The sequence below is a fragment of the Dama dama genome, chromosome 8, assembly GCF_033118175.1.
Source record: "Dama dama isolate Ldn47 chromosome 8, ASM3311817v1, whole genome shotgun sequence".
Taxonomy (NCBI): Eukaryota; Metazoa; Chordata; class Mammalia; order Artiodactyla; family Cervidae; genus Dama; species Dama dama.
The window spans coordinates 7827516-7847648 of NC_083688.1; the positions used below are offsets into that span (position 1 = coordinate 7827516).

The 20133-nt window shown below is 39.0% G+C and overlaps 1 protein-coding gene across 1 annotated transcript in view; it reads left to right on the top strand.

Moving 5' to 3' along the window:
* The window catches only part of CLIC4 (chloride intracellular channel 4), a 72513-nt gene that overhangs the window by 19688 nt on the left and 32692 nt on the right, over positions 1-20133 (top strand). Inside the window, exon 2 of the mRNA XM_061148231.1 lies at positions 19831-19940. Within this exon, the coding sequence (XP_061004214.1) occupies positions 19831-19940 (110 nt within the window). The remainder of the gene's footprint in view (positions 1-19830; positions 19941-20133) is intronic.

A 20133-nucleotide genomic window follows, 5' to 3' on the forward strand; every position in this document is an offset into this window, starting at 1 on the left:
CAGCCTCCCCCATCCCTGGGATTCTCCAGGCAAGAACACTGGAGTGGGTTACCATTTCCTTCTCCAGTGCGTGAAAGTGAGGTCGCTCAGTCGTGTCTGACTCTTAGCGACCCTATGGACTGCAGCCCACCAGGCTCCTCTGTCCATGGGATTTTCCAGACAAGAGTACTGGAGTGGGGTGCCATTGCCTTCTCCATCTTTTCTCTCTATTCTACTGTTAAACCCATCTTGTGGTTTTTAAAATTTTCCAGATACTGTATTTTTCAGTTCTAGAATTTATATTTTATTCTCTTTTGTGATCTCCTTTCTCTACTGAGAATTTTCTACCTTTCTTATAGAGCTTATTTTCCTTTGTCTTTGAACATAATTATAATAACTGCTTCAGAAATTCTTGTCTAAGGACTTTGCTGGTGGTCCAGTGTCTAAGACTTCATGCTCCCAATGCAGAGGGCCTGGGTGCGCTCCCTGATCAGAGAACTAGATCCTGCATGCCCCAGCTAAAGATTCCACATGCTGCAATGAAGATCAAAGATACAGCATGCTGCTCCTAAGACTCAGTGCAGCCAAATAAATAATATTTTTTAAAAAAAATCCTTGTCTGTAAAATGCAGCATCTGGATCAGTTTACCATGTGTCTCCTTGATGATTTTTTCTCTTGAGAACGGTTCATGTTTTTTCATGTTTTTATAGGGAATCATTTGGATTGTATTCTGGACATTGTGAATAAATAAATTGTAGAAAATTTGGATTTTGTTATATTCTTCTGAAGAGTATTTTTTTTCTTCTTTTTTTTTTTTCAGGCTAATAGTTTACTCAACTGAACTCAAATGTCTCTTGAAGTGAAGGCAGCTCATATTTCAATTCAGTTCTTTTAGCTGGCCTACTTGGAATCTCCCCTATGCATGTATATGCCAGGGATCAGCCAGAGATCTACACAGAGTTTTGTGCAGATTTTAGGACTCCCTCCCTCTAGTTCTCTTTTTCGTGATATTCAGCGTTATTTTCCATTGGTGATGGTTTCCCTAAATCGCTGAACTTTGTTCTTCGGTTCTTCAAGCCAGCAGGACTGTGAGTTGTTCATTGGAATTTTAGCTGCCTTGCATAGCACAAGGTTAAAAGATAAAAATTGGAGAAGCTTGTCCAGTGCATATTCCTCCTGGGTATCAGCTCCCCTCCAGCATATGTTGCTTCTGTTCATTCTGCAGTGTAGTTCGCCCCAAGTGGTCATTTCTGTCTCGATGTTATCATTGTTCTGGGTGCAGAGGGTTGATCTTATGGGAACTACAGTTCAGTCGCTCAGTCGTGTCTAACTCTTTGCAACCCCATGAACTGCAGCACGCCAGGCCTCCCTGTCCATCACCAACTCACGGAGTCCACCCAAACCCATGTCCATTGAGTCGGTGATGCCATCCAACCATTACATCCTCTGTTGCCCCCTTCTCCTCCTGCCCTCAATCGTTCCCAGCATCAGGGTCTTTTCAAATGAGTCAACTCTTTGCATCAGGTGGCCAAAGTATTGGAGTTTCAGCTTCAATATCAGTCCTACCAGTGAACACCCAGGACTGATCTCCTTTAGGATGGACTGGTTGGATCTCCTTGCAGTCCGAGGGACTCTCAAGAGTCTTCTCCAACACCACAGTTCAAAGCATCAATTGTTCAGCGCTCAGCTTTGTTTATAGCCCAACTCTCACATCCATACATGACTACTGGAAAAACCATAGTCTTGACTAGACAGACCTTTGTTGACAAAGTAATGTCTCTGCTTTTTAATATGCTGTCTAGGTTGGTCATACCTTTCCTTCCAAGGAGTAAGCATCTTTTAATTTCATGGCTGCAATCACCATCTGCAGTGATTTTGGAGCCCAGAAAAATAGTCAGTCACTGTTTCCACTGTTTCCCCATCTATTTGCCGTGAAGTGATGGGACCAGATGCCATGATCTTAGTTTTCTGAATGTTGAGCTTTAAGCCAACTTTTTCACTCCTTTTTCACTTTCATCAAGAGGCTCTTTAGTTCTTCTTCACTTTCTGCCATAAGAGTGGTGTCATCTGCATATCTGAGGTTATTGATGTTTCTCCCGGCAATCTTGATTCCAGCTTGTGCTTCATGCAGCCCAGCGAACTACTGGGCCATACTAAATGCTTCAGATTGTTTTTTTAAAGCTAACTTTATAATTTTGGAATAGTTTTAGATTATAGAAAATTTACAAAAATAGTGTAGAGTTATAATTGGTTTTATTTGTTTTTAAAACTTATTTACTTTGTCATTGTGCTGGGTCTTCCTGGCTGTGCCCGGCCTTTATCTAGTTGTGGGGACGGGGGGCACTACTCTCTAGTGTGGTACATGGGCTTCTCAGTGCAGTGACTTCTCTCGTTGTGGAGCGTGGGCTCTAGGCAGAGCGGCTTCAGTATCTGTGGCACAGGGGCTTAGCTGCCCCGGGGCCTGTGGAATCTTCCTGGACCACGGATCAAATCCATGTCCCCTGCACTGGCAGGTGGATTCCTAGCCACTGCACCACCAGGGAAGTCTAAAATTGATTTTAAATGAAAATATTTCTAACATATGTTAATACTTCCTGGACTTCTTAAAATGCTGAATTTAACTGTCAGTTAATGTCAGCATTCTGAATACAAATTCAGAAATGCAATGATGGCCTCAGAAACTGTTGAACTATGTGGACTATTTTTGCCTTTCTGCTAAAGGGCCTCAGCTATTGTGCTTTTTGAATCGCCTGTGTGTGTGTGTGTGTGTGTGTGCGTGCATACCATGGCTGCATGTGTGTTTATGTGTGTGTTTTCTATTTCTTCCTTTGCCAACTGAACTCTATTGATGCAGCCCATTTCCTTTAATTTTCTATTGTAGTCTTTTGTGGCTTGGGTAAGCCAGATAAACAAACTCATTAAAGTTTGAAATAAGAGTAAATAATCTGAGTTGATGCATCAGGTACATGACCTTTAGTACATGGTCTCGGTGACAGACATTAGTGTTTGTTGTTCACAGACTGATTATCTGGCCATGTGCTGTCTGGTATGATAGCCACTAGCCATATGTGGTTGTTAAGTGCTTGTTTGAATTGCAATGTACTCTAAGTATAAAATATACACCAGATTTCAAAGATTTAGTACAAAGAAAATAAGCTAACAACTCTGTTGATTACATGTTCAAATTATACTAATAATATTCTAGATATATTGGATAAAATAAAATATTATTTAAATTAATTTCACTTTTTTCTTTTTAAAATATGGCTGCTAGAAAATTTTAAATAACATTTTGGATCACATTGTCATGGTTGTGGTTCAGGTAATATAACTTACTTGATAGGAATGTCATGTGTAAGATGGTGGTTGTACCATACAGATCATGAGACTAAGCAGGTGCCATTCCAGGTTTTCATTCTTATCTTGGTGTTAGAAACTGTAAACGTGGTTAACAGCATGAATTTAAAGTTCAAACTTCAGTTCTGCCATTCCTCAGTTGTATGACCTATGGCAAGTTACTTAGTTATATGAAGAAAACAATACCTAACTTCATGTGGTTATTGTGAGGATTAATATATCAATAAAAAGCACTTTCCTATAGTGCATGTTGAATGAGAAATTAACCACTAAATTAAACAGTAGCTGTTAACTTGTTTGCAGGCAGTTTTGGCAACATTTTCATTTATTATTGTTGATTCTTATAAGGAATACTCTCAAGATTGATCCAGACAAGGAAAAGGGTTATACTTTTGGCTGTCTTTTTTTTTTTTCTCTCTTATCATTCAGTATTTTTAGTTATATGGATTATAATTTGTTCTGAAGAGATAATAGACTTTGTTCCTCCTAATTTAGGCTTTGGATGACTGACCGTGAACAGAGCTTGTTTTTTTCCGTTATGGTTCTGTTGTTCTTAGATGGAAAACCTGGTCATTGTATATCTGGCACTTAGTTTTAACAAATGATTCTGGCTGAGACAGTTCAGATTTGATTTTAATCTTGATTAGAACCTTTGTTTTCATTTTCAGCATACACTTCAAATATGTAATGGAGAACAAAAGTAGTACTCAGTAGAATCTTGACTGTCATTAATTCCCTACGTTAGTTCAGGTAGTAGTTTTTGAGTTTGCATTCAGAATTTCTTTTGAGTTCTTCATAGTGCTTGAAAAAAATGCTGTCATATTTGAACAGCTTAATTTTTTGACAGTGATGAGGAGCAGGAATAAGATTATCATGTATAAACATGTGGGACATTTTCTTAAATTTTTTCTTAAATCTTAAGAAAAAACAGTACAGAGATGTATAAAGTTAATACCCCTGTTTCTACCTTTCCCCAAGTCTGTCCTGAGGTATAAACAATGTTAATTTTGGTTTGTAGTCTCCCACACCTGAGAAATACCTTCAAATCAAGGTTATAGCTCTTGTGGTTAAGAGCTGTAAGTGGTTATGACTTGAAGGGATTTCTCTTTCTGTCCTCCAGCAAAGAATAGGCAGGCATAGCCTCACCTCCATCCATCTTGAGGCTTTTCTCTACCCAGTTGCTGAAACCCAGAAATCTAGAAGATACTTGATTTCTTCCTTTCCCTCACTTCCCACATCCAAACCATCCACAATTTAGGATTGTACCCTCCCAAATTAAATTTAATCCATGCATTTCTTTCCACCTTCATTGCCTCCCTGTAATCCAAGCCACATCCCACTGGGACTATTGCAGTAGATCTCTCAGCTTCCATTATTCATCAGCTCCATGCTCCCAACCTGTTTTCCACTTGGTAGCAAGTGTTATTTATTGTCTTGAAATTGAAATTGGATTTTACCCTCATGTACCCCCACCTACCAAAACCCTTCAGTGGTATCCCATTACCCTCTCCACACAAGACACACACCCAACACACACAAACTCCCCTCCCAACACACGTGTGCCGATTCCATAAAGTTGTACCCCATTAACACACACACACCCCTCCCAACACACACACACACATGCTCATTCCGTAAAGTTGGAATATATTCTCTTCTTGGCACATACTTTGTTACCAAGCACCTACCACATGCTGGCAATATTTTAAGAGATTTTCATATATTAACTCATTTAATCTCATAAATACTATGAAATGGATATTATTCCCCTTTCATATATAAGGAAACTGAGTTCCAGAGGTTAAGCATGTGCCCAGTATCATACAGGTGTTAAGTAGAAGAACCCTTATGTCAAACCAGGTTCTCTGCTTTCAGAATCCTTGCTCTTATGTTAAATAATTTTTTTTTTTTTTACATAAAGGGTTCATGGTAAACATTTGTTCAATGAATATAAAATTGTTCCTTCTGCGAGTATAAGTTTAAACTCCTTAGTTTGGTCTAGAAAGTCTTTCATGATCTGGCCCCCTCCAACACCACTTTCTCTAGTATTCATAGCAATCTAGCCACACTGGCTCTTTGTGGGGCTGGTTTCTTCTCATTCTTAAGGTCTAATCTTTTATGACCATATTATCTAAAGTAGGCGCTCCTTGTCCTCTCTCTTAGTACTTTGTTTCCCTTTAGGTACTTATTGCAATTTTCAATTTTAACTTGATGGGTTTATTCTGTTTTCTTCCACAATCATGAAGTCAGCTGTTATCTTTCTCATTCACAGTTGTTTCTCCAGTGCCAATCACCAGCACTTGGGAGGTAGTGAGTCCTCAGTAAATATGTGTTGAATGTTGAATAAATAAATATATCTGGGTCCTAGGCAAGGAGGTGTATGTAAGGTGTTTGTGAATGAGGAAGAAGAGCGCATAGCTTGAACTTCAGTGATAAGTATTACACAGACTGCTGAAATCCTAGAGCAAAGTCTGAATGGCAGCCTATGAAAATAGAATTAATTGTAAACAAACCAGAGCCCTGGTTATTATATCTCCTTTAACTTACCTTGTGAATTTTCTTCTTTCATTCCGTACCACATTTACATATTTTTATTTTTCCTCCTGTTTTTTTTTTTGCTGTGCTGAGGGGCTTGCAGGATCTTCCCTGACCAGAAATTGAACCCACGCCCTGGGCAGTGAGATTGTGGAGTCCTAACCTCTGCACCACTAGGGAATTCCCTCTTCCTGCTAGTCTTAATTGGAGATAAATGGCAATGTTAGTTTGGATACTTATGATTGTAAATAACAGAAAACTTTGCCCCAGATTGTCTTAAACCACTAAGACAAAGTACCTAGTGAAAGAAGTCTAGCAGGGAGACTGGCTACTGCGTGATTTTCTTATGTTGGTTGTAGCCTCAGGTTACTGTTAAGTTGGGCACATCAGCCACAGGTTTCTCACTGAAGGATTTCCTCTCCTGGTATCTTTGTCTTAAGAGTGAGAAACTTTTCTGTGGGGACTGTTGACTAGAACTGGGTCACATGACTATACTGTCAGTTACTGGCAAGAGGATTGGAACTATCATGACTGGCTTAGAATCAGGATTTACCCTAGAATTGGAGATTGGGTTATCATCCCCTGTGTCTCTTAGGGGAGGGAGGAGTGGATTGCTGATCAAAATTTCAAGGTCTATCAGCAAAAAAAAATGGGAGAATGGATCTTGGGCAAGCAACTGTCAGACTTTGCTTGTAGCGGTTTCTGTGGTTTGTTAACTTTATCCCAATGTGATTTGGAGACCTAATTAAATTTTTTGAAAAAACTTATTAAATCAGAAAGATTTGACTTAAGTTTTTCTATACTGATAATCCTTTTTTGTGATTCAAAAGCTTTCATTGTTAGCAACCAATAGAAAGCTATTAAATAGTAAGACATTTGCAGCAGATGAAGTCCGATAGATTAAAAAAAGTATGGTGTGTCACTGAGTTTATAGTCTAGTTCAGGAGATACAGTGCAGAGATACGAATATTAAAGTAATAATACATAGTAGTGTTTTAAGAATCACAAGGCAAGTCACAATTAACTTTTAAAAAATGATGTAGAGTTGCTATATCTTAGGAGTTTGTAAGAGACTCAGAATCTTGGGCTTTACCCAGGATCTACTGAATAAGAATCTGCATTTTAACAAGATCTTCTTCCCACATGCCAAAACTAAAAAGATCTCCATGTCCTAACTAAAAAAAAAAGAAAACAATCTGCTTATTTGTGTTGAGATCAGGGTTTGAAAAGCTGGAACAGAAAGTTCTCTTGCGGGTGAGACTGGAGCTTGACCTGAAGGACAGGTGCAGCCAGGGGCATTCAGATGAGGGTAGTGTGACTTTCGTCATGAAGGTGTCCACGTAATTACTGCCTGTTGTACAGGATGAATGCAAGGGGATAAAGGAATAGTAGTGTGAATCCTCATGAATATTGGTAGGGATTCACTCTAGGAAAGAAAGAAAACTTTTGCAAGACCTCATTTTTTAAAAAAATTATTTATTTATGGTTGCCCTGGGTCTTTGTTGGAGCAGGAAATGGCAACCCACTCCAGTATTCTTGCCTGGAGAATCCCAGGGACAGAGGAGCCTGGTGGGCTGCCGTCTGTGGGGTTGCACCGGGTCAGACACGACTGAAGCGATTTAGCGTGCATACATGCGTGGGTCCTTGTCACTGTGCCCAGGCTTTCTCTAGTTGGAGCAAGCAGGGGCTACTCTGCAGTTGTGATGTGCAGGCTTCTCATTGCAGTAACTTCTCGTTGTGAAGCATGGGTTCTAGGGGGCACGGGCTTCAGTAGCTGCAGCACGTGGGCTCAATAGTTGCAGCTCGCAGGCTCCTAGAGCACAGGCTCAGTAGTTGTAACGCGTGGGCTTAGCTGCCCCACAGCATGTGGGATCTTCCCAGATCGGGGATCGAACCTTTGTTCCTTGCATCGGTGGGTGTATTCTTAACCACTGGACAACCAGGGAAATCCAAGACCTCATTTTTAAAGACTGTTGTACATGTTTGCTGTGCTGTGCTTAGTCACTCAGTCATGTCCAACTCTTTGTGACCCCATGGACTGTAGCCTGCCAGGCTCCTCTGTCCATGGGATTCTCCAGGCAGGAACACTGGAGTGGGTAGCCATTTCCTTCTCCAGGGGATCTTCCTGACCCAGGGCTCAAACCTGGGTCTCCTGCATTGCAGGCAGATTCTTGACTGTCTGAGCCATTGTACATGTTTATAAGTTTTTTAAAAAATGTATTAGCTAAGGTAGATAGTTGAATCATAATTTGATCACTTATTGAAGGAAAGAAACTGACCACCTTTGAAACTACTGGAGTTGAATTATCACTCCTATTTGATAACTGGATAGTTGTGAGAGAACTGTCTATACCTTGACATTTAGCTAAAACAATTGGCTTAATCATGTATCTTAGCGATTTCTTACAATGGCATTCAAGTAACTTTGAATCTTAAAGACTTTAATAATAACTATAGATTTTAGTGGCTTGTTTCAGATAGGTAAGCATGATAAGGGCTTCCCAGGTGATGCTAGTGGTGAAGAACTCACTTGCCAAGGCAGGCGACATAAGAGACATAGCTTTGATCCCTGGGTTGGGAAAATCCCCTGGAGGATGGCATGGCAACCCACTCCAGTATTCTTGCCTGGAGAATCCCCATGGACTGCAGTCACCAGTCCATGGAGTTGCAAAGAGTTGAATATGACTGAGCATGCACACACTCACACACATACAGTTTTTTAGTGGAAAATCAGGTATTGGTTCTCATCCCTAAATCACAGCAGAATTTGTTTTTTTTTTTTCCTTCTCTTGACAAGTCAAATCATTTAGTAGTATAACATACTAATTAAAATGTGTAATTGTTCTTTTAAGCCATATATAGTCATCCTGAAGCATAAAGGACTTGATCTGTAAAGGATTCTAGGTCACCATCATTGTCTTTGACATTATATTTGGTCTTAAGATATAGACAGTGGTGGTAGTGGGCTTCTTTGGTGGCTCAGAAGGTATAGAGAATCCACCTGCAAAGCAGGAGACCTGGCTTCGATCCCTGGGTCGGGAAGATCCCCTGGAGGAGGGCATGGCAATCTACTCCAGTATTCTTGCCTGGAGAATCCCCATGAACAGAGAAGCCTGGTGGGCGACAGTCCATGGGGTCTCAAAGAGTCAGACATGACTGAATGACTAAGCACAGCACAGTAGTGGTTTCGTCGCTCCGTCATGTCTGACTCTTTGGCTTAAGATAAGCTTCTAGAAACTTTAATATATTGTTTTGTACCAAAAGATACTTGCCTCTGCTTCTTAGATTGTGTGGAATAAGAAGGAGTGTTTAGGCTTTAAGAGGCTTTAGGCTACTAGTTTGGTTTAAGTAACTTGACTTTTGCCAGGTTTGAGGCAAGATAGCTTGGCATTCCTTTAAAGTATGAGAGGAGGCTGTTATTTATCAAATTCGACCCTAGCAAATCGTGACTAGATTGCTGGCTTACAAAGAGCAGAGTCCAAAAGGCATCATGAGGAATTCAAAGTTTAACAGGGGAGTAAAGTTCTTTCCTGTCTTTTATTTTTTGGCATGTTTTCTCTCCATGTCAGTGTTTACCAAAATATGGTCTGCCCACCAAATGCATGAGAATTAGAATTGTTTGAAGTACTTGTTAAAAACTGCAGATGCCTGTACCCCACCACAGATGTTCTGAATCAGTGTCTGGAGGTGAGACCTGATAATCTGTTTTAAACCCACTTCCTTACAGATTTATGTATCCTAAGGTTTTGAGAATCCAGTTTCTACGTGGATTCCTTTTATTTTCAGGTCTTTTCCACATTCATCTATAACTTATGTTTCACTTAATTTTCATATGTTGAGGGCAGGAAGTTTTTTCTTTCTTTCTTTCTTTCTTTCCTGGCTGAATCACACAGCATGTGGGATCTTAGTTCCCTGACCAGGTATCAAACCTGTGCCACCCACAGTCCTGCAGTGCAAGCACAGAGTCCTAAACACTGGACCACCAGGGAATTTCCTAGGGTAGGAAGGTTTTTGGGGCTTCCCAGGTGGTGCTAGTGGTAAAGAATCCCCCTGGCAATGAAGGAGATATAAGAGACTCGGGTTCGATCCCTGGGTCGAGAAGATCCCCTGGAGTAGGGCATGGCAACCCACTCCAGTATTCTTGCCTAGAGAATCCCATGGACAGAGGAGCCTGGCAAGCTACAGTCTACAGGGTCGCAAAGAGTCGGACACCACCAAAGCGACTTAGCATGCATACAGGAAGGTTTTTGATTGCTTGCTTTTTGTTGTTGTTGTTAAATGAGAGATTCATGTGCATGGTATGAATATCAAAAAGTATGAAAGGACATACAATGAACAATTCACTCATCTCCCTGTTTTAGTGCATTGTGCTGTTCTAAGCCCTTTAATATATTAATTCATTCAGTTCTTCCAAACAATCCAGTTAGATAGTTCATGTTACTGTTCCCATTTTATAGAAGACAGAAACAGGCCCAGAAAGGTTAAATCACTTTTGAAAGTCACACAGCTGGGATGTGCTGGAATTGTCTAAGAGTCTGACTCTTAACCACCATCCTCTGCTGCGCGAGAAGGATATAAGGGTTAACTAGATTAAAACATGTGAAGAGCTTGTTTTGGGAGAGTGTAGAGTTCACCTTCAACATGGTAAATGTTTCACATGAACTCTTAACAGCCTACCCTGGAGTTTCATCTAAGCATGGTATCTATTCCTCATGTAATTTCTTTTCAAACTAATCTGTTCTTTAAATTGCACTGGCTCTCATCTGGAGAGTAGACTTCATGGATTGGTAATACTGAACAAGAAAAATGGTAGCAACTGAGGTCTTTTCAATGTCCTCTGATTGACTGGCTTTGTTTTATTTACATGAGCAGAGCTTGGGATGTGGTAATTCTTCCTTACACATCCGTTGCCTTTATTTATGGAGTTATTTCTATGATGCTTCTTTCTCTTCCCCTAGTCATAGCACCCTTCACCCCCAGCCCCTTCAACACAAAGAAATATAGAGAAACCAAGTTAAAGCTCTCTTCCTAGGGTGTTTTAAAATCTGACTATTCTGAAAACTGATTAAACTGGGTTTTCTAAGTGAGCAGTTCCTTAACCTTGAATTAGTAAAACATTAAAAATATTTATGGCACCTACCACTGACTCCTCTTCTGCAATGTAGTAGTTAATCTGGGTAGTTTCTGAATAAATACTAGTATTGGGCAATTCAAGAATTACAACAGAGGTGGGCTGGGAGAGGGTAAGGAATAGAAAGTGTACAAGAAGAGCTCTCGATCACAGATTAAACAAAACCACCGTTTTTATAAGAGCAAAACCTAAATGAATGCTAAGACGCATTATTTGTATGGAATTAGTGGTTGTTTCTGTCAGTGGTATTGTTCATGTTTTTGCTTTGATTATTTGGAATAATTAATTTTTAAGAAAATGTTTTCTGTAATATGAAATCATAGTTTGAAAACTATTTATGTATTCCAAATTAAAGTTTTGTCTAGTATGTATATATTTATACTTGTAATCTGTATATACATTTAAAACAGCTTTATCACGATATTCAGATATTACTCAATTCACCCATTTCAAATGTACAATTCAGTGGTTTCTTGGTATACTCACAAAGTTATGCAACCATCAGCACAGTTTAATTTTAGAACATTTTTATCACTTCAAAAAGAAATGACTACCCATTAGCAGTCTTTCTCAACTCCCTTTTCTTTCCAACCTCTCTCCCCTATCCTTAGCCCTAGGCAACTGCTAATCTGTCTCTTTGGATTTGCCTATTTTAGACATTTCATATAAATGAAATCATGTGATCTTTTGTTACTAGCTGCTTTTTTTTTTAACTTTATTGCTACTTTTAAAATATTTCTATTTATTTGGCTGCACTGAGCCTTATTGCAGCATGTGGGATCTGGTTCCCTGACCAGGGATTGAACCCCGGCCGCTTGCATTGGGAGTGCAGAGTCTTAGCCACTGGACCACCGAGGAAGTCCCTGGCCCCTTTTATTTAACATAATTATTCAAAGTTCATCCAAGTTATAGAATGTATCAGCACTTCATTTTATGTATGTATACTACCACCTTTTATATATTTTTAATTTTGCGTTTTAATTTTTATAAATTTTATTGACATATATTGACATATAGTTGCTTTGCAATGTTGTGTTAATTTCTGACATACAGCAAAATGATTCAATTATACATATATAGTTTTCATTTTCTTTTCCACTTCCAAATGTTCATCTGTGTTGTGTTTTAGATTCCACATATAAGTGATGTCATGTGTCTTTCTGACTTAACTTTGCTTATTAATATACACTCTAGATTTATCCTTGTTGCTTCAAATGGCATTATTTCTTTTTTATGGCTTAGTAATAATCCATTGTATTAGTTTTGCTTTTTAAATTTAATACATCTGAAAAACTTGCACTTCTGGGAAGATGGAGTAGTGGATGGCGGCGGTGAGTTTCCTGAGTTTTTGCTTCATGTATCCCAGACTTGGCGCTACAAAAACCAGCAACCTGGAAACACCTACAGCTGCAGACAAAACAACACCACCAACAGAAGGCTGCTGTCTCTAGCCAGAAAACCAGGAAAGGGACAGCCTAAGCAAGACAGAAAACTTTCAGACAATAGCTGCTCTACTCCAAACACCACAAGTCCTATCCCCCACCTATGCCAGCAAAGGCCAAATGGGTTAGCCCTGACTTCCACCCTCTGGTGGGGTGATAACATTTACCAGATCCTTTACTAATGGGCATTGGGTGGTTGGGGGAGGGGGTCTCCAATGTTTTGTTTTCTGGTTCCTCCTTATATCTTGAATTTCTTTGCTGAAGTTATTTTTATGTTTGTTTTTATGTTTTAAGCTGTTCATACTTGCTCATTGAAGCATCTTTATCATGGCAGCTTTAAAATCTTTGTCAGATAATTCTGACATTTCTGTCATCTTGATGTTGACATCTTTTGACTGCTTTTTTTAAAATTCAGTTTGATATGGTTATTGTTATGACAAGTGATTTTCAGTTGAAACCTAAACATTTTCTTATTATGTTATGAAACTCTGGATCTTATTTAAACCTTCTCTTTAAACTTCTCTGACATGCAAATAAGGCTTCTCTGACACTCGTCTGGAAGAGGGTGGGAGAGAAGGGTGGTGGGAAGGAGAAGCCGGATGGAGATAGATGTCCAAGTAGAGATGGAAGTCCATGTGCCCCGCTTGGCCTCCACTGATACCCAACGTGGGAGGCTCCTCAGTATTGCTGGGCCAGGATCAGAGTTCCAGCTCCCCATGGGGTCTCCACTTACACCCCAGTTCAAAGTGGCCTCTTTATAGCTGGTTGAGCTTGAAAGTCCTGGCTACTCTGTTCTAGGCCTCCTTTTCTGACACCCTTCACCCCACTTCCCTCCTGCCAAGGAGAAGGGAGGGTTCTCATCACTGGCTGGCAGTGTTGAAGGCCCTGGCTCCCTCCTTGGCCTTCTCTGATGCCATCCTGGTTGGGACATTTACAGTCTCCAGAGGACTGATTATATTAGTTTGGGAATAAAATGTTATAAAAAAAACTATGCAGTATGATCACATGTTTAAAAGAAAAAGTAGTGTGTATGTAGAAAATGAAAATCTAGAAGAATGACTGGTGAATGGTTCAAGGGCAGGGGAACTCTGACCTTCTGTAGTGTTTCAGTTTTTGTTTTATAAGTAATAGAGTTAAAAGACCTATACTCAGAAAACTATAAAACACTGATGAAAGAAATTAAAAGCAATGCAAACAGATAGAAAAATATACCATGCTCTTGGATTGAAAGAATTAATATTGTTAAATAATGAGCATTCAGAAAACTAAGATCATGGTATCCAGATCCATCACTTCAAGACAAATAACAGGGAAAAAAATGGAAACAGTGATAGACTTAATTCTTGGACTCCAAAATCACTGCGTTGACTGCAGCAGTGGAATTAAAAGATGCTTGCTTCTTGGAAGAAGAGCTATGACAAACCTAGACAGTGTGTTAAAAAGCAGAGACATCACTTTGCTGACAAAGGTCCATATATTCAAAGCTATGGGTTTTCCAGTAGTCATGTACACATGTGAGAGGTGGACCATAAAGAAGGCTGAGACACAAAGAATTGATGCTCTGGAACTATGGTGCTGGAAAAGACTTTTTAAGAGTCTCTTGGACAGTAAGAAGATCAAACCAGTCAATCCTAATAGAAATCAGCCCTGAATATTCATTGGAAGAACTGATGCTGAAGCTGAAGCTCCAATACTTTGGCCACTTGATACGAAGAGCTGACTCATTGGAAAAGACCCTGGTGCTGGAAAAGATTAAAGGCAGGAGAAGGGGACGACAGCAGATGAGATGGTTAGGTGGCGTCACTGACGCAATGGACATGAGTTTGAGTAAGCTCTGGGAGATGGTGAAAGACAGGGAAGACTGGGGTGCTTCAGTCCATGGGTTCATAAAGAGTCGGACATGACTAAGTGACTGAACAACAACCCAAGGCAATCTACAGATTCAGTGCAATCCCTATCAAAATACCAATGGCATTTCCCACAGAACTAGAACAAATAATTAAAAATTTTGTATGGAAATATAAAAGACCCTGAGTAGCCAAAACAATCTTGAGAAAGAACAAAGAGGGAGAAATCATGCTTCCTGACCTTAGACTGTACTACAAAAGCTACAGTAATCAAAACAGTGTGGTACTGGCACAAAGACAGATTGATAGATTTATAATAAGCCCATCAACCCATCCACCTATGGTCAATTAATTTATGACGCAGGAGGCAAGAATATACAAAGGAACAAAGATAGTCTCTTCAATAAATGGTGTTGGGAAAACTGGAGCTACATGTAAAAGAATGAAATTAGAATATTCTCTGATACCATACACAAACTCAAAATGGATTAAAAACCTAAATTTAAGACCAGATACTATAAAATTTCTACAGGAAAACATTGATAAATGAGGTTTTAAAGTGTACCTGTAGTGTGGTAGTGGTTTAGTCACTAAGTTTTGTCTGACTCTCGCAAGCCCGTGGACTGTAGCCCTCCTGGCTCCTCTGTCCATGAGATTTTTCCAGGCAAGAATACTGGAGTGGGTTGCCCTTTCCTTCTCCAGGGGATCTTCCTGACACAGTGGTCAAACCTGTGTTTCCTGCATTGCAGGTGGTTTCCTGCATTGCAGGCAGATTCTTTACTGCAGGGCCACCATGGAAGCCCAGCTTTTAGCATGGATTTTGTCTAAATTAGCTGCTAAATTCATGAAAAGACTTTCTTCGATTAGATTAACTTAGAAGTCATATAGAACAATCTTTGACATAAATTGCAGCAATGTTTGTTTGGATCTGCCTACTAAAGCAAAGAAACAAAAGCAAAAATAAATAAATGGGACCTAATGAAACTTAAAAGCTTTTGCACAGCAAAGGAAACCAACTACAAAATGAAAAGGCAGTCTACTGAATGAAAGAAGATATTTGCAAATGATAGACTGATAAGGGGTTAATATCCATTAATATCCAAAATATATAAACTGCTCATACAACTCAACATCAAAACAACCAGATTAAAAAATGGGCTGAAGAACTAAATATTAGACATTTTTCCAAAGAGGAAATGCAGATGGCCAACAGGACATGAAAAGATGCTCAGCATCACTAATTATCAGGGAAATGTAAATGAAAACTGCAATGAGATATCACCGTACACTGGTCACAAATAGCAAATGTTGACGAGGGTGTGGAGAAAAGGGACACTTAGACACAGTTGATAAGAGTGTAAATTGGTACAGCCACTGTGGAAAACAGTATAGCAGTTTCCTCAGAAACTAAAAATAGAACTACCATGTGACCCAGGAATTCCACTCCTAGGAATATATCTGAAAAAAACAAAAACACTGATTCAAAAAGGTACACGAACCCCAGTGTTCATAGCAGCATTATTTACAATTGCCAAGGTAAATAATATGGGAACAAGCTAAGAGCCCATCAACAGATGAATGGATAAAGAAGATGTGATATGTGTGTGTATATATACACAAACACATATGTACATAACATACAATGGAATACTACTCAGCCGTAAAAAAGAAAGTAATTTTGCCTTTTGCAGCGACATGGATGAACTTGGGGGCCATTATGCTAAGTGAAATGAGTCAAATAGAAGACAAGTACTGTATGATATCACTTATAAATGGAATCTAAAAAATGCAACAAACCAGTGAATAAAACAAAAGAAGCAGATTCACAGATTTAGAGCACAAACTAGTGGCTACTGGTGAGGGGGGCGGAAGGAGAAAGGGGCAGTAGAGGGGTAGGAGTAAAAAAAGGTTATTTTGGGATTATATGAAATTGTGTGTGGAACTTTAAAAATTTTAAAGCACTATATAATTTAGAGAATCTTTCATTTAATAAAAAAATTGAAAATGTGTATGTTACTGTTAGAAGAAATAAAGAAAAAGCAAAACTTTAAAAATGCTATATGTATGCTTTTTAAAATGCTATATGTACCTTTTTAAATGCTATATGTTCATTTTTGTCATCAATACAAAACTGAGTGTAGAATAAGATACCATGATTCCCAGTTGTAGTATGCTTTTTGTATACTACATTGTACCATAATACCCTTCTCAATCAGTTGGACCAACTATCCATTGCAGTTGATACTCAAAAGATTGATTTAGATCCTTTAACCTTGTTGAAATGGAATTTTATTAGTACAACTTGGATTAAAGGAGAAAGTTTTGATTTATGACTACTGGAAATCTTGAGTTTTTCCACAGTTTCACTCTACTTTTTGAAAACATCATCTGACTAGTAACTCCCAATTTTCTAGTGGTCTTATGACTTTGGAAAAACTTATTCATGGTACTATTTCTTATTTGAATTGTTTTGAATTTTAGGAGAGTAGTTAATAAGAAGCCTTTTTCCGAATTTGTATTGGAGAGTGCACATACTGTGTTTTTTTTTTTTAATTAATTAATTTCGCTGCACTGGGTCTTAGTTGTGGCATGTGGGATCTAGTTTCCTGACCAGGGATCAAACCCAGGCCCACTGCATTGAGACGCAGAGTCTTAGCCACTGGGCCACCAAGGAAGTCTCCTACGTGCTGTTTTTACTTGTGCATAAAGGAAAGTAGCTTGATGCGGAGTATGAGATGTGTAACAGCTTTTGCTATACCTGAAAGAGAAGTAAATTGGTAAAACCGGTAGAAAATTATAGACAAAAGAGGTGAAAACACAGGGACATTTGTAGTCTGACCAGGTTTTCATGAAGCAGCTAATGTACCAAGATTCTTTCGTCCATACTCTAGGATGTGCTGTGCAGACCACTGTAGGAAATTGAGGTGCAATGTCTTTGACCTGTAGCCAGTCACTGTTTACCTCCAACTTGTCTTCAGTTTAATGTGTTTCCCGGTGCTTGGATATAACATCTTCGTTACCAGTTTATTTATTTTCACACTGCTGTCACAGAGACTTGGAAAATATAGTTAACTTTATAGATTAAATACATGGAATAGGATGAAGACGATAAGCCATACTCATTCTTTGTCTATCAAACTACTGCTTTTCCAGTAAGTCTCAGTTTGTTCAACTTTTTCTTATACTTCTGTTGCTAAGGATATTAAAACTGGGAGGGAAAAAAATGCAAAAAATAAAATAAAAATTGGAGCATATGAAGCTACAGGTTTGTATGAAAATATTAATCATCAAGCTGTGTAGACAGGTAGTATGTTACCTTTTTATCTGTGAAAAATTTAGTTGTATGTTACCTGTGTTCCATATGTTGTTTAGATGGTCAGCATCTTATAAAAAACGGATTTGGGTGCTGACTTATTATATATTTAACCTAGTGGTATGACTTAGTACTGTAAACTGACTTGTGCTCTGAAGAAAAAAATTACTGTCCTCACTTTTCCACATCAGTGTTTCATCATGTGTCCAGCAGATGCCTCACTTTGTCTCCTTGAAAAGTGAAAGTTAGTTGTTCTGTCGTGACCCCATGGACTGTAGCCCACCAAGCTCCTCTGTCCATGGAATTCTCCAGGCAAGAATATTGGAGTCGGTTGCCATTTCCTTCTCCAGGGGATCTCCCCAATCCGGGGATGGAACTCAGGTCTCCTGCATCGCAGGCAGATTACTATCAGAGCCCTGAGGGAAGCCCCTCTTCAGGTTGTTTTTAATCACACCAAAGTTTAAGAACTAGACCTTTTTTAGAAAGTAAATTTTTGTACAAGTTGTATTATTATAAATGAATATAATTCATGCTAGCTACAATTTGGTGTTTTGTTACTGATAAAGAATGATCAAAAAATTTTTTTATGAAACCAAGCATATCCCATGCTATGTGATTAGGGTGGAGTTCTGAGATCCTCCTTATATGCCCATGTATTTTGTTGGTTGTATCAATATCTTTAATCATGTAACTGCTTTTGTTTTAACTCCACTCCATTTCCCTGTTAGCATAGGAATTAATGACTTTCCTAATGTAGCATTTTACTGAAATGGCTTCTGAAGTTTTTGAGAATTACTTTAGGAAAATGAGCTGTTTTTACCAACATCTTTGAGTACTTGTGTTGAAAGGTAACTTCTGGCCCTATTCATAGACTTCATGGTGAAGAGGGCTGTGTTGGCTGCTGGTCAGTGTCAGAGTGTTCTCTTCCACCCTGTAGGCTCTTTCTCTCATTTCTTGCTCCCCCTTGCCTCCTTTATAAACTCAGGGACCTACATGATGGAGTTAAAAATTTGTCTCACTCTGATTTTTAGGAAAATTTTGTGTCATTGTTGAGCTCAGTGAAATCAACTGCTTCCTTTATTAAGTAGGATTATAGATAACTTGGTTTCCCTGGTGGCTCAGACGGGTAAGCGTCTGCCTACAATGCAGGAGACCTGGGTTCAATCCCTGGGTTGGGAAGATCTCCTGGAGAAGGAAATGGCCACCCACTCCAGTACTCTTGCCTGGAAAATCCCATGGACAGAGGAGCCTGGTAGGCTACAGTCCATGGGGTCACAAAGAGTCAGACACGACTGAGCAACTTCACTTTCACAGATAACTTATTCAAAAGATATCTTTTGTTATTTTCTTGTTCCCTGAAGGAATGTGTAAACAGGATACGGGATTTTTATAATGAATAATTTAAAAATTATTATTTTAAATTGGTGATTTAAATATTGGGGGAGGTTGGCAATTAGTTTACTCTTTGGAGGCAAGCATGGTTGCCCTGTAAAGAACACTGTCTCATAGAGTAAGAAGTAATTTACATTTCACAAAACCTGTGATAGTTTTTGCCCCCACGCAAGGATATATGTTCCCCCTAGGGGTTGATTATACCTGTGCTATCCAGTATGGTAGCCTTTAGCCACATGTGGCTGTTTAAATATAAATTAATTAGAAGTAAATAAAATTCAGTTCAGTTGAACCAACTACATTTTTTTTTTTTTTAAAGATTTAATTGTTTGTTTATTTCCATTTCCATTTTAACATTTTCTTTACCTTTATGTTTGTGATATCTTCCACCAACCTTACAAAATCTAATGGTATAGAACCAACTACATTTTAAGTACTCATTAGCCACGTATCACAAGTAACTACTGTTTTGGACAGTGGTAGTTTCTATCATTGCAGAAGGTACTCTGCAATGCTGTATTAGACTAGCCATTTTTAAGAAGAGAAAGAGGTGAGAATTCTCTGGTGGTCCAGTGGTCAGGATTGTGTGCTTTCACTGCTGAAGCCCAGAGTTCAATCCCTGGTCAGAGAGAGCTAAGATCCTGCAAGCCACGAGGCACGGCCAAATAAATAGAAGAGTGAAAGAAAGAGGCCAATGAAAGACCTGAGTTTCTTCCTTCCACAGTGTCTTTCCCTGTCTCCTCGTACCCTTGATTAAAAATTCAGAAAAAGGTCTGTAGTTTTGTATATCATCACTTTGACTTTTTTTTTTAATGTTCATTTCTGTTTCCCAGGCTGGCAGTGATGGTGAAAGCATAGGAAACTGCCCCTTTTCCCAGAGGCTCTTCATGATTCTTTGGCTCAAAGGAGTTGTGTTTAGTGTCACAACTGTTGACCTGAAAAGGTAAGATTTGGTTATAGTTGGGGATCAACTTGAGTACATACTTTACTGTTTTCAGTTTGATCCTTTCCCCATCTCTCACTTTGCTTGCATATGTTCTCTAAAGAAATGTATTAAAGTTCACCTGATTGATGGACACATTTAACTTGCATAAGTATTACAGATAATTCACAGTGTCAGTATATTGCATGTGACC